The sequence below is a fragment of the Myotis lucifugus genome, unplaced genomic scaffold (assembly GCF_000147115.1).
Source record: "Myotis lucifugus unplaced genomic scaffold, Myoluc2.0 scaffold_46, whole genome shotgun sequence".
Taxonomy (NCBI): Eukaryota; Metazoa; Chordata; class Mammalia; order Chiroptera; family Vespertilionidae; genus Myotis; species Myotis lucifugus.
The window spans coordinates 7448752-7463669 of NW_005871094.1; the positions used below are offsets into that span (position 1 = coordinate 7448752).

Sequence of the window (14918 nt, forward strand, 5' to 3'; positions counted from 1 at the left end):
CCAGCGGGGAGTGTGCAGGAGGCAACTGATCAATGTTTCTCTCTCATCGATGTTTCTGACTCTCTCTCCCTCTCCCTTCCTCTGTAAAAAAAATCAATAAAATATATTAAAAAAAATTTAAATACCCATTGCATTTTGAAGTTATTACATGTTCTTACAAGCTAATCTTTTTAAAGTATGATACTTTGTAAAACACTGTGTAATATGAAGCGAGAATTCTCATGATCCGTCCACGGTGTGTTAACTAGGATCAGTCACTTCAGCCTATAGTTTAACCCCTTTTTTCTTGTTGGTTTGGTTGTATAAGGAGCCCAAATTGTTCAGGTGGTAGTCTTATCTTCCAGAGTTGCCCATTACTGTACTATCTTTATTCTGATATGAGGTCCTTGATTAGATATGATGCCATGATACTTGGCTATGGCATTCTGTTAGTCCAGTGATGGCGAACCTTTTGAGCTCGGCGTGTCAGCATTTTGAAAAACCCTAACTTAACTCTGGTGCTGTGTCACATCTAGAAATTTTTTGATATTTGCAACCATAGTAAAACAAAGACTTATCTTTTTGATATTTATTTTATATATTGAAATGCCATTTAACAAAGAAAAATCAACCAAAAAAAATGAGTTCGCGTGTCACCTCTGACACGCGTGTCATAGGTTCGCCATCACTGTGTTAGTCCATGAATGATAGTGCTGATAGAAGCATTGCAAGCAGGGAAGGTAAATTCATATACAGAATAATCGTCTCTTCCTGTGAACACAAAGCTCTGCTTCCTCTATAATAGAAGTCCATTGTAATCAGTCAACCTAGTTTCCACAGGGAATGGTGCCAGATTAGGGACTCAGTGTTGGTCTTCACTGTTGGCAGATTTGACACTCATCAGTAGTGTTAACCATTTAAGCCTTGGTAACTGGAAATCTATGTTAATCCCATGTGTAGCCTTCATCCCCAATACTGTGGCCATTTTGTGAGCCCACTGAGCAACTACTGGGTGACTGGGGAAAGAGGCTTACATCATTTTGTTTGTCTGTCATTGAGAGAATCCTTTCTAGTGGATACCCTTGGTAGGTGTTCACCTAGAACAGAAATACTTCCACAGTCTGCCCATTCATATTCCATTCATATACCTTGGCCTCAGACTTCCTTGTCACTGAACTTTTAATCCTGTTTCTTCCAAATCCCTGATTATTCATTCAACCCATTGATAACTGTTCATGAATAAGTGTAGATTCATATGTCTAGTAGTCTCTCAATCCAGACATGGTGAACAACCAAATACACTGCTTGAAGTTCTGTCCACTAGGAGGGTTTCTTGCAGCCACTGTCCTTCACTAAGGCCCCTGAGTGGGCCTGTAATGCTGCAGCTGCCCATCTTCAGGTGGTTTAAGCATATTGTACAGACCCATTTATAATCCAGGTTTGAGTTTTCTTCCTTAGGTATCTGGTTGTGAGGAACACTCCAGAAAGCCATAGGCATGGATTGAGGGGAATGAACCAATGCAAGTAAAGCTGATATTCGAGGGAATCTGAGCTGCCTGCTCATGCAGCTTGTACCTTCCAGATCTTTCTGAACTTAGTCTCTTATATACCATTTCCATTTGATGACAGGTTGCTGCTGCTCATGCCCAACCTTACGGCTAGATAGTTCAGACAGTACTCCGCTCAGGCTACATGATCACATGATATCCCATCATTACATGTTCAGTCTCTACCAAGGCTCATTGCTTCTTAAAGGGAAAATAGTTACCTGCAGAAGAGGGCATAGATTTGCCCCCAAATCTTAGATATTTGCACTATGATTTTCCTATTTGTGTTTCCCAGACACTCCATATACTCATTAAATCTAGAATCTCTAGTGTTATATTCCAGCTTCCCTTGGTCTAACACCCTTAGAGCTTACTCCCACATATGTTCTTTGGGTTTCTTCAGGTACATATTAGCAAAGTTTTAGAATTCTCTTGATATGTAAGTTATTTCCTCCTGTGTGTACCTGCCCCCTGGAACATGCTGAGATATGGCTCTAGTTATGGGTGACACAGGGGATGGTTGTGGTAGATCTTTAAGAGAATGGGCATCCCCTGTCATGATATCTGTTATTGCAGGGCTATCAGTCTGAGGAAGAAATGTGAAGGCAGGCTTCTTCCACTGGTAAGGTGAGAATCAGAGTGACCTGGGGTTTCAAGATGATCAGTTTCATTCGGGTCCAACCAGATATCTATGTTCCACGCTTCTGAATCCCATTCTTTATCAATCATTTTCCTAACTTTCACATGGGAAACTTGGTGGGATTGTAAATTCAACTGTTGTTTGTAATTCGCCACAAAATTAAATTTTGTGTATGAGTTTCAGCAATACCAGCCTATAACTAAATAGCTTCCTTTAGAGATGTCAGAGAAACTGGTTCTCAGACTGTAACTTGAGCTTAATGGACTTAAGCTTGTCATTTTCTTTTTCTAAGTGCTCAAGTGAAGTCAAAAGAGAATCTAGTCAACACTGCTGTGTGCTTATAGCCATCATTATTGCCACAAATGGTCAAGTGCAGCAGCCACTTGGGCTCTCAAGGCACAACAAATCAATGTATCACCTGTGCCAAATATGAGAAAGTGTTTTACTTAGATAGTACTTTCTCATAATTGGCACAGGTGATAGATTGATTTGTTGTAATGGAATCTGAAAAATATATCCCAGTAATACCTAATAAGGTCTATAATTCTGTCATGTAGCTTGTCATGTTACAGAATCCAGAGGATGAAATTCGTACAAAATTGCCAAGAAAAACAGATATTTGGCTATAATACCAGGTACCAAAGGTCTCTTAAAACCTTTTCATTCAGTTTCCCTCAAATTCTCTTTAATGGTTCCGTGCCATTTCATTTTCCTACTAGTATTTTACTTTTTCAGTCTACTCAAATGGACCCATTCTTCTTCTAAAATAATTTTTTATTTTTTAATTGCAGTTAATATATACAAAATTATATTAGTTTCAGGTGTACAACCCAGTGATTAGAAATTTATATAACTTTCAAAGTGATCACCCTGATAAATCTAGTACCCATCTGACATCATACATAGTTATTACAATATTATTGACTGCACTCCTTATGCTGTACTTTACATCTCCATGACTATTCTGTAACTACCAACTTGTACATCTTTTTTTGTTGTTAATCCTCACCCAAGGATATTTTCCCATTGATTTTTAGGGAGAGTGGAAGAGAGAGGGAAAGACAGAGAAACATCAATATGAGAGAAACACATCAATTGGTTGCCTCCTACACACGCCCCGACCAGGGCCCAGGCTGAGGAGGAGCCTACAAACGAGGTATGTGCCTTTGACTGGAATCGAATCTGGGACCCTTTGGTCCACAGGCCGACACTCTATCCACTGAGCCAAACCACCTAGGGCCCAGTTTGTACATCTTAATTCCTTTACCTTTTTCACAACTTAATTCCTTTACCCAAGCCCCCTCCCATCTAGCATTATCGAAATGTTCTCTGTATCTATGAGTCTATTTCTGGTCTGCTTATTTATTTGTTTTTTAGATTTCACATATAAGTGAAATCATATGGCATTTGTTTTTCTCTGACTTATTTCACTCAGCAAAATACCATCCATGTTCTTGTAGATGGCAAGATTGCATTTTTTTTTTTATGGCTGAGTCATATTTTGTTGTATATATGCATCACCTCTATCCATTTATCTATTGATGGACACTTAGATTTCTTCCATATCTTGGCTATCATAAATAATACTGCAATGAACATATGGTGGATGTATGTCTTTCTTATTTAGTGTTTTGGGTTTGTTCAGATAAATACCCAGAAGTGGAATTGCTGGGTCTGTCATTGTCTTTTTTTTTTTTTTTTAATCTATGAAGGTGGTTTTTTAAAAGTATGTTTTTATTGATTTCAGAGAGGAAGAGAGAAGGAGAGAGAGATAGAAACATCAATGATGAGAGAGAATCATTGATTGGCTACCTCCTGCACGCCCCCTACTGGGGATTGAGCCCACAACCCAGGCATGTGCCCTTGCCTGGAATCAAACCCAGGACTTTTCAGTCCCACAGGCCGACACTATCCACTGAGCCAAACCGGCTCGGGCCATTGTCTCTTGTTATAGCCTTTGTTTTAAAGTCTATTTTCTGTGGTATAAGTATTGCTACCCATTTTTTTTGTTGTTTCCATTTTAATGAAGTATATTTTTCTATCTCTTTACTTTCAATCTGAATTGAGTCTCTTATAAATAGCATACTAAGAGTCTTGTTTTGTTACACATTCAGTTACCATGTGTCTCTTGATTTAATTGATTTGCATTTAAAGTAATTGTTGATAGCCCAATCAGCATGGCTCAGTGGTTGAACTTTCAACCTAAGAACCAGGAGGTCATGTTTCAATTTCCAGTCAGGGATCGTGCCTGCAACCCCGGGCACGTGCCCTTACTGGGAATCAAACCTTGACCTCCTGGTTCACGGGTCATTGCTCAGCTACTGAACCACATCGGCCGGGCCTTATAGTGTATTCTTCATTTCAGTTATTGTATTTTTCATTTCTGACTTTTTAAAAATGTTTTTTATCTCTATTTTCATGTTTCCTATCTCTTTGTTGAAATTCTCACAAAGTTCATCTACTCTTCCCCTAAGTTCATTGAGACTCCTTATAACCAGTGTTTTGAAGTCTGCATTTGGTAAATTGCTTGTCTCTGTTTTATTTAGTTCATTCGTTCTATTCTTTCTTTTGTGATATGTTTCTTTGTCTCCTCATTTTGGATGCCTCCTTATGTTTGTTTCTCTGTATTAGGTAGAGCTGCTACGTCTCCCAGTCTTGGTAAAGTGGCCTTATGTGGTAGATGGCACAACCTCTCCAGCCACTCAAACTGGGCAATCCAGGTGTGCTCCTGTGTGGGCTGTGTGCATCCTCCTATAGTAGTTGAGCCTTGATTACTTTTGTCACGTCAGTGGGAGGGATTTACCCCCAGGCCAACTGGCTGCCGAGTACTGGTCCTGACTATAGCCAAGGAGCTGGTGTTCAGGGCCCAATCCCATGGAGCAGGACTTGCTTTAGTGGGGCTCTGGTGCCTGATGAGTCTGCCCCACGAAGGTGGTAAGGTGGAGCTCCAGAGTGGTCTGAACTCATCAAATGGACCCATTTTTAAATACTGTATTGAACTTTTAAAAGTTTTTAATATTCTTCTTACTTTTATAGCTTAACTGAGCCTGGCCTCCAATATATTTTTCTCCCTTCATTTATTCTACATTTTGTTAATCTAAGATCAGTTCTTCTTTGCTTCTGCTATATTTTTACTGATGAGCTTGGTATTTATTTTCAACTTTGAGGCCTAACTCTAAGAGGTGGAGTTTTAATAATATAGTTCTCAAAGAGGAACTGAAGGTAGTAACTCAGTTCCAAAGCTTTATGATGTGTGCTTTATTTAAATAGCAGAATTTCTTCTCCAAAGCAACTAGCTTTAGATGTAGGATTTTTCCAAAATATTACCCTCAACTTTGAGTCAGTAATTAGAATGTACAATCAAGTCCTTCCATTTGTAAACATTATACCTTCGTAAAATTGAGATGTCATTTAGGAAGCATAAAGGCCAAGCAGTTGTGTAATGTATTTACATAAACAGCTTCAAAAAGAGTAGTGTGTGTGTGTGTGTGTGTGTGTGTGTGTGTGTGTGTGTGTTTGCCATGAATTTACTTGAATCATTTCTTTTTTTCTTCCTTCAGTTCAGTTCAGTACAGTTTCTGATTAATAAGTATAGAATCATTATTGCCTGATACTGCAGACATAGGGGGAGCATGGCTACCTAGAAGTATAAGTGCCAGCATTTAGGTCATATGGGATTCCATATCCCCCATGCCTCCCAAACTTCATGGCAATTATGATGTTTCTAACCCATTGCCTGTAAATGTTGTTGTTGTTGTTGTTGTTATTATTATTATTATTGTTGTTTGTTTGTTAATCCTCACCCAAGGATATTTTTTCATTGATTTTTTAGAGAGACTGGAAGGGAGGGGGAGAGACAGAGAGAGAAACATCGATGTGAGAGAGACGCATCAGTTGGTTGCTTCTTGCACAAGGATTGAACCTGCAACCAAGGTACATTCCTTGACCGGAATCGAACACAGGACTCTTCAGTCCACACTCCTGTGCTCTATCCACTGAGCCAAACCACTTAGGGATGTAAATGTTATATTTAAACACTTTTTTTTTAGGTTATTAAATTGTTTATTGTATTGCATTTACAAAGAAAACAGACAATGCATCCAGTAGCAAGAATAAAAATGTACTCAGGATTTTACTTTTAACTGACAGCAAATAGAAATTCTTTAGTGAGATCATGACAGTTTGACAGTATTATGATTAAGTTCAATAAAGGTTCATGGTGTACTTGGAAGATCAAATTCTACAGCTGCCTCTTTCTACAACTTCTACTTCATCTGGACCCTTAAATGATGGGGAAAGCCCTTATTTTATAAGAAACATTGCCAAAATGAAGTTATATGTTTTTCTACTACAAATTCATGTCAGTTGTTGAAACAGGGCCTTCTACTTTATGTTTTGGTTATTTCATCTTACTATCATTATCAGAATTCCTATAACTCCACAGTTGTAATTTAAACACTTTCTGTCCAGAAAAAGTTAAATTACACCTCACTTTGGAAAATTATACATTACAAAAACAGTTTGCAAAGAGAAACAATACTGAGTTTTAGCCTAACTTTTAAAAAATCTTTTATAAACTATCACATTTATAATACTGCCACTTTCTGTGGAATGGCATATTTACTTGAATATTAAGTGCTAAAGCTGAAACATCAGCTTTTCATGTGGGAATATACAGTAGTTTTATGATTAGCTTATTTCTGTTTTATAAAATCAACCATAGATGAGTATTACTTTAAAGACAGTTCTGATAAGATTCCATTAATGCAGAAATGGGATCTAAGAAACAGTTATTTCTGAGACATATCTATCTTTTGGCGTGTGTATAATCTCTTTGTATCTCAGCTTCCCAAGTGAGATAATAATACCACCTGTAGAGTTTTAGTGGGGATTAAATGAATTAAAAGTGTTGAGAACAGCCGAAACCGGTTTGGCTCAGTGGATAGAGCGTCGGCCTGCGGACTCAAGGGTCCCAGGTTCGATTCCGGTCAGGGGCATGTACCTGGGTTGCGAGCACATCCCCAGTAGGAGATGTGCAGGAGGCAGCTGGTTGATGTTTCTCTCTCGTCGATGTTTCTAACTCTCTATCTCTCTCTCCCTTCCTCTCTGTAAAAAATCAATAAAATATATTTTTTTAAAAAAAATTTAAAAAAAAAAAAGTGTTGAGAACAAAGTACTTATAAAGCACTTCTGTTAGCTTTTACTGTTTTCATCCTTTCCATTATTACATCTATGAGGTGATTGTCCTAAATATAAAGATTGACTTTTTTTTCCTTTTTATTTTCAGATGACCTGTGTAGAAAAAGCAGGAACAGATGAGAAAATGCTTATGAAGGTCTTTCGCTGTTTGGGGAGTTGGTTTAACCTAGGCGTTTTGGACAGTAACTTCATGGCTAACAATAAGTTACTAGCACTCCTTTTTGAGGTTTTGGTAAGTAATGGCTTTGTTTATGAAAGTATTTCTGCCACATAGCCACAGTAACTAACCTTCTGAGACATAACAGTGTTTTCATATTTCTGAAAAGTGATTGGAAGAAAAAGAAACAGCGATATCTCAAGCATAAATATTGAATAGGTCTTTGCAGATGGGAGTGACTTTGTCTCCTTTTTCCCAATGCTTTTCTTCCATGAAGATATATTAGTATGGAAGCTCTGTGCTTAATGGTTGTGTGCTGGTACACGTTAATCAGCTGCCTACTGCACACCCCTTACCGGGGATCAAGCCTGAAACCAGGGCATGTGCCCTGACTGGGAATTGAACTGGTGACCTCTTGGTTCATGGTTAATACTCACCACTAAGCTACCCTGGCTGGGTGAGTTAAATAATTCTTTTCCTTCAAAATTTTCAAGGGCTCTTGTATACTGGCAAACATCATTGTTAATGATGAAGCTGGTTAACTGATTTTTGCTTCATCGTTGCTCATGACCAATCTGGATAACTGGTTTTTACTCCTTTCTAAGTTACCTTCTTCTCTCTTCCCCAGAAGTTTTAAGAACCTCTCTTTAACCTTGATATTCTGAAATATCATATTGATGTTATGTATGGGTCTGTGATACTTGTTGGATCCTTTTATCTTTTTTTTTTAAATAAATCTTTATTGTTCAGATTATTACAGTTGTTCTTCTTTTTCCCCCCCATAACTCCCCTCCACCCAGTTCCCACCCCACCCTGTGCCCTTACCCTCCCCCACTGTCCTCATCCATAGGTGTACGATTTTTGTCCAGTCTCTTCGCCCACCCCCCACACCCCTTTCCCCCCGATAATTGTCAGTCCACTCCCTTTCTATGCCCCTGATTCTATTATATTCACCAGTTTACTCTGTTCATCAGATTTTTTATTCACTTGATTTTTAGATTCACTTGTTGATAGATATGTAATTGTTGTTCATAATTTTTATCTTTACCTTTTTTCTTCTTCTTCCTCTTCTTAAAGAATACCTTTCAGCATTTCATATAATACTGGTTTGGTGGTGACGAACTCTTTTAGCTTTTTCTTATCAGTGAAGCTCTTTATCTGACCTTCAAGTCTGAATGATAGCTTTGCTGGATAAAGTAATCTTGGTTGTAGGTTCTTGCTATTCATCACTTTGAATATTTCTTGCCACTCCCTTCTTGCCTGCATAGTTTCTGTTGAGAAATCAACTGACAGTCCTATGGGTACTCCCTTGTAGGTAATTGACTGTCTTTCTCTTGCTGCTTTTAAGATTCTCTCTTTGTCTTTTGTCCTTGGCATTTTAATGATGATGTGTCTTGGTGTGGTCCTCTTTGGATTCCTTTTGTTTGGGGTTCTCTATGCTTCCTGGGCTTGTAAGTCTATTTCTTTCACCAGGTAGGGAAAGTTTTCTGTCATTATTTCTTCAAATAGGTTTTCAATATCTTGCTCTCTCTCTCTTCTTCTGGCATCCGTATAATTCGGATGTTGATACGCTTGAAGTTGTCCCAGAGGCTCCTTACACTATCTTGATATTTTTGGATTCTTTTTGCTTTTCCGGTTGGGTATTTTTTGCTTCTTCATATTTCAAATCTTTGACTTGATTCTTGGGATCCAAATCTTTGACTTGATTCTTGGGATCCTCTTGTCTGCTGTTGGATCTCTGTATAAATTTCTAGTTGGTCCTTTTCATATCCTCAAGGGTCTCACTAAATTTATTGGCGGTTTCTAGAAAATTCTTGAAAACCTTATAACTGTGGTTTTGAACTCTATATCCAGTAGTTTGCTTTCCTCCATTTCTGTCATTTGTGATGTTTCTTTGTCTCTGCATTTTGGCTGCTTCCCTGTGTTGATAGAGTGGCTTTGTGTGCTAGGTGTCCTATATGGCCCAGTGGCTCAGCCTCCCCAATTACCTGAGGTGGACACTCTTGGTGCACCCCTTTGTGGGCTGTGTGCACAGTCTTGTTGTAGTTAAGCCTTGATTGTTGTTGGTATCACTGGGAGGAATTGACCGTGAGAATCAGCTGTGTCTACAGTGGGAGAACTTCTGTGCTGAAGACACCCTTCTGGGGCAAGACTTGCTTCAGTGGGGCTTTGGTGCTCACTGAGTCTGCCCCCTGAGTGTGTCTTTTATGGATCTGAGGAGTTGTAATCTGGATGGTCCCACTTTGACCACTAGGTACACGGGCTCTTGGATCTCTAAGGAGGTGCTAATTTAGCCTCTGCCTGAGGCTACCCAGCAGGAGCTACGGAGAGATCTGCAGATTCCTCTTCCTTGTTCGGGGTTTGGAGGTGCCCAGATGAGGCCCAGCTGTGAAGCAATGCAAGCTGCTGTGGGGCCTTGAGCCTTCTTTTGGATGTTCTGGTTCTCTCTGACCCAGCTGCAGCTTGTTAGGTAATTTTAGATCTCAAAGGGCCAGGTCATTCATATGCAAAAGCCTCTGCTCACAGCTTGGGTGGGGCGGGGTCTCAGGGAATCAACAGGGCGGAGCAAACAGCTATGGCTGATCCTCAGTCTTGCCCTAAGAGGTCCCTCGTCTCAGTGTCCTGGTAATCGCTGCAAGCACCTCTGAGAGAAAGCCGCCTTCGAGTTCCGCCCGCTGCCAGACAGTCCAGTTTCTCCCCATGTGAGTCTGGGTCCCCAGAGACTCGCCCGGAACTGGAGTCAGGGCCGTCGGGAGCTTGTGCCTCCCTCCCGATTGAAAAAGACAACCGTGTCCTCCGTTGCCAGCCCTTTCCTCGAACGCTCCTCCATACCTCTGCACTTTACTTACGCACCTCCTGAGTCTCAGTGTGCTTTTCTCTTTCCTTCTAGTTGTAGAATTTCCACTCAGCCAGCCTTCCTGTGGTTCTGGGTGATGTCTGTTTTGTCTTTAGTTGTAGTTTTGAAGTGGTTGTGCGAGGCAGCAATTTCAGGTGTTTACCTATGCCGCCATCTTGGTTTCTCCATCTGGATCCTTTTATTTTAGATAGTACTTGAATATCAGAAAAAGGATGGAAAAAATTTCCAGAGACTAAAATAGGGCAGGAAACACACATGGCATTCCAGTCAGAGGGACTGATATGGAAAACATGGGTTTTAGAAGTCAGGTGATCATGATTGAGGTACAGAAAGGCTGATTTGCTTGGCATATTTGGAAATAATCAAAAATAGCATTGAGAAAATTGATGGGTATTGTCTCATTGAAGGCCATGGCTACCAGGCTTTAGCCATGTAAATTACATTTTTCAGAAACAGGCTATAATTGTTTACATATTAATTGGATTATAGCTTAATGATCATAATTCTGCCCTATTCCTGCTGTTTCCCAGCAACAGGATAAGACCTCATCCAACCTACATGAAGCTGCTTCAGACTGTGTGTGCTCAGCTCTCTATGCCATTGAGAATGTGGAGACTAACTTGCCATTAGCCATGCAACTGTTTCAAGGAGTCCTGACATTGGAGACTGCCTATCATATGGCTGTGGCACGCGAAGATTTAGACAAGTGAGTATTTAAGACAGTAGCCCTGGGTTCACACACAGGCTGGTGTTTTTTATATAATTTATCTATTCTTTGTGACTGTAAATACACACTCTGCATCCTAAAGATGCTCTTCTATTTTCATCTGACCTGGAGTGGCAAATTGGATGCAGAAGGAAAAGTTGTAATCATGGAAAGTCGTAATTTTCTATGCTTAAAAGGGGCAAGGCTCTAAAAATTAGGGATGAACTTTGAAGTATCAAGTGTGATTTGATGGGAATTTTATTCAGGTTTAGTATTTGAGAATTTGAACTGACTTATGAATCATTTGCTTATATGTATAAAAGTATATGATGTAAGAATAGTGGATGTTATGGAGATTGAAGTACAGCATAGCAAATAATCATTTGTACTGAGGATCCTTTTCTTTATTTGAATAACTGTTGGTGAATATGTACATAAAATAGCGAGATTTCTGACTTGGTGTTCTCATTCCTTTTTCATCTACAGAGTTCTGAATTACTGTCGGATTTTTACTGAACTATGTGAAACTTTTCTTGAAAAAATTGTTTGTACTCCAGGCCAAGGTCTTGGGGACCTGCGAACTCTAGAACTGCTTCTTATCTGTGCAGGACATCCTCAGTATGAGGTAGTGTTTATACTATGCTAATGCCATTATTCTCCAAGTTTTATGTTGCATATTATTTATATTCTATTGTTTCCCACGAAGCTTTATATTAATGAGAAATTATAGTCTTATTTTTAATTGATCTGATGTGGGGGTTGCCTCTGTATTGGATTTTTTTTTTAATTAATTATATTTGGGCTTCTTTTGAATCCTTTTCTATTTTTTTCCTGGTTAGCTGAGCTGACTGGTTGGTATATGTACCTCAATGAGTCAGTTAAAAAGAAAGCCTACTATCTTTCTACTAAGCCCCCTATTTCTCTGTAGTTATTCTTTAGAGTTTTACAGCTAAAAAAAAACCCACCACCAAATCTTAAGCGCACCTCCAAAAATTTTAACATCCAGAGTTTGTCTCCAGATTATGGATGGGAATGAGAAAAGGATTAAAAGGACTTAAAGAGTCTCCTTCATTCCAAAATTTGGTGTAAGACACCCTACCTCTTTTAAGTTTGCTAGATTAAAAAAAACATCAACTTCAATTAAGTAGTTTTTTCTTTTAATAGTGTAAGAAGTGACAAAAAACTCCCAAGTTGAGTAAATAGCTCTATTTTGGATCCTTGATGGGAAAAGTAGGATATAGGGTCCCTCTTAGGGAGGTCACAATAGTCCTGTTAATTCTCAACCCCTTTTCTGTTATATGAAAGATAATGTTTATTTGTTTGATATAATCTCATGAGGATATCTAGATTTGGATGAAACTTAAAACATTTGCCCTGGCCCTAACCGGTTTGGCTCAGTGGATAGAGCGTCGGCCTGCGGACTCAAGGGTCCTAGGTTCGATGCTGGTCAAGGGCATGTACCTTGGTTGCGAGCACATCCCCAGTAGGGGGTGTGCAGGAGGCAGCTGATCGATGTTTCTAACTCCCTAGCCCTCTCCCTTCCTCTCTGTAAAAAATCAATAAAATATTTAAAAAAACAAAACAAAAAACAACATTTGCCCTGCCTGGGTATCTTGGTTGGAGCATCTTTCTGATACACCAAGGATGCCGGTTCAATTCCTAGGCAGGGCACATATAAGAGACAACCAATGAATCCAGGTGTGCAGGTGCTGACCCTATGAAACAGGACTTGCTTCAGTGGGGCTTTGGTGTGTCCACCCCTTAAGTGTGTCACCTGTGGAGATGGTAGGGTTGTAATCCAGCATGGTTGAAGTTGACCACTAGATGCACTGCTGGTTCTGGAGCCTACTGGGAGGTGCAAAGCCAACCACTGCCTGTGCCCTCTACATGGTACCACCCACCATGAGCTACAAAGCAATCTGCAGATGGCTGCTACTTGTGTTAAGCCTGGAGGTGCCCAGGAGATATCTTTCTCTCTTTCTCTCTCTCTCTCTCTCTCTCTCTCTCTCTCTCTCTCAAAATCAGTTTCTTAAAAATCAGTTAAAACATTTTTGGGCTGGTCAAGATGATTGCATAGGTAAATACTGGACTCTCCACCTCTCACAACCACATCAAAATTACAGCTAAAATACCAAACAACCATCATTCACAACCATCTGAAATCTAGCTGAATGCAAGTCCTACAACTAGGGAATTAAAGAAGAAGCACATCAAGACTGGTAGGAGGGGTGGAGAGTTGGAGTGAAGTTATAGAACCAGCTGGTCCCATTCTCATGTGTGGCAGTTTAAAATTGGGAGGGATATCTTGGCTGTGGAGGTTTCCCTAAGGAGTGATGGGTCCCAGCCCCATACCAGGTTCCACAGCCAAGGGTTCCAGTATCAGAAAGAGAAGTCTGCACAATTTCTAGCTTGTAAAAACCAGCAGGGATTATGGCTAAGTGACACGGAGGCTTGCTGGTCCCAGGCAGTTCCTATTAAAGGGCCCTTTTACTCAAACTCATTTCCTCTGAGCTCCAGCACTGGGCAGCAGCTTGAAGGGAACCTGGGACATTCAGGGAGAAACTAACTTGCCTGGAATCAGTGCAAGAGCTGGAGGGGCAGCTTTCTCCCACACACAAGTTCTGTCAGAGGCCATTGTTGCTTTGATGAGCTCTCTGCACCACAAAGCTGGCAGGGGCAACACCATATCTGAATCTTCATCAACCTGGCTCACACTTTTTGGCACACCCTGGTGATTCCCTAAGATCCTGCCCCTCCCTACTTGCATGCTCATCCAAGCCATTTCCAGTGGCTTTTCCATACAACTGGTCTCTCTTACCTCATGCTTCAGACTTTCCTAAAATCTCTCAAACAAGCAGCATTTGGCTTCAGCACACCCCATACCTCTCAGTAAGTGGCCCCAGGCCCGGCATTAGTGGCAGCCTGCCTTGATTCATAGCTTGGTCTCTCCTGGGCACCTCCAGGCTTAACACAAGTAGCAGCCATCTGCAGATTGCTTTGTAGCTCATGGTGGGTGGTACCATGTAGAGGGCACAGGCAGTGGTTGGCTTTGCACCTCCCAGTAGGCTCCAGAACCAGCAGTGCATCTAGTGGTCAACTTCAACCATGCTGGATTACAACCCTACCATCTCCACAGGTGACACACTTAAGGGGTGGACACACCAAAGCCCCACTGAAGCAAGTCCTGTTTCATAGGGTCAGCACCTGCACAGCTCACACCGGGAGGCACCTGGATTGCCCAGCTCAGGTGACTGGGAAAGCCGAGCCATGGGGCCCTACAGGACATCTACTACACAAGGCCACTCTACTAAATCCAAGAGACATAGCAGATCTACCTAATACATAGAAACTACCATAGGGAGCAGCCAAACTATAGAGACAGATAAACATGCCACAAATGAAAGAACAGGAGAACTCTCCAGAAAAAGAACTAAATGAAATGGAAACAAGAAAACTACCAGATACAGAGTTTGAAGCAGTGGTTATAAGGATGCTCAAGTAACTTACTGAAAACTTCAAGAAACACAGTGAGAACATCAGCAACATAAAAAACCAGTCAGAAATGAAGGATACACTCACTGAAATGAAGAATAATTTGCAGGGAATCAGCAGTAGAGTACAGGATGCTAAGAATCAAATAAAAAATTAGGAATATCAAGAAACAAAAACACCCAATCAGAAGAGCAAAAAGAATAAAAAAAATATGAAGATAGTGTAAAGAGTCTCTGAGACAACTTCAGACATACCAACATTCACATCATGGAGGTGCTGGAAGAAGAAGAGAGACAGAAAGAAAATGAAAACCTATTTGAGAAAATAATAACAGAAAACTT

General features: G+C 40.3%; 1 protein-coding gene across 1 annotated transcript in view; it reads left to right on the forward strand.

Annotated features, from left to right (window-relative positions):
- Window positions 1-14918, forward strand: part of TNPO3 (transportin 3) — a 99757-nt gene that overhangs the window by 42430 nt on the left and 42409 nt on the right. The window contains exons 5-8 of the mRNA XM_023753546.1: window positions 7454-7597; window positions 10910-11085; window positions 11572-11710; window positions 13916-13974. Of these exons, the coding sequence (XP_023609314.1) occupies window positions 7454-7597; window positions 10910-11085; window positions 11572-11710; window positions 13916-13974 (518 nt within the window). The remainder of the gene's footprint in view (window positions 1-7453; window positions 7598-10909; window positions 11086-11571; window positions 11711-13915; window positions 13975-14918) is intronic.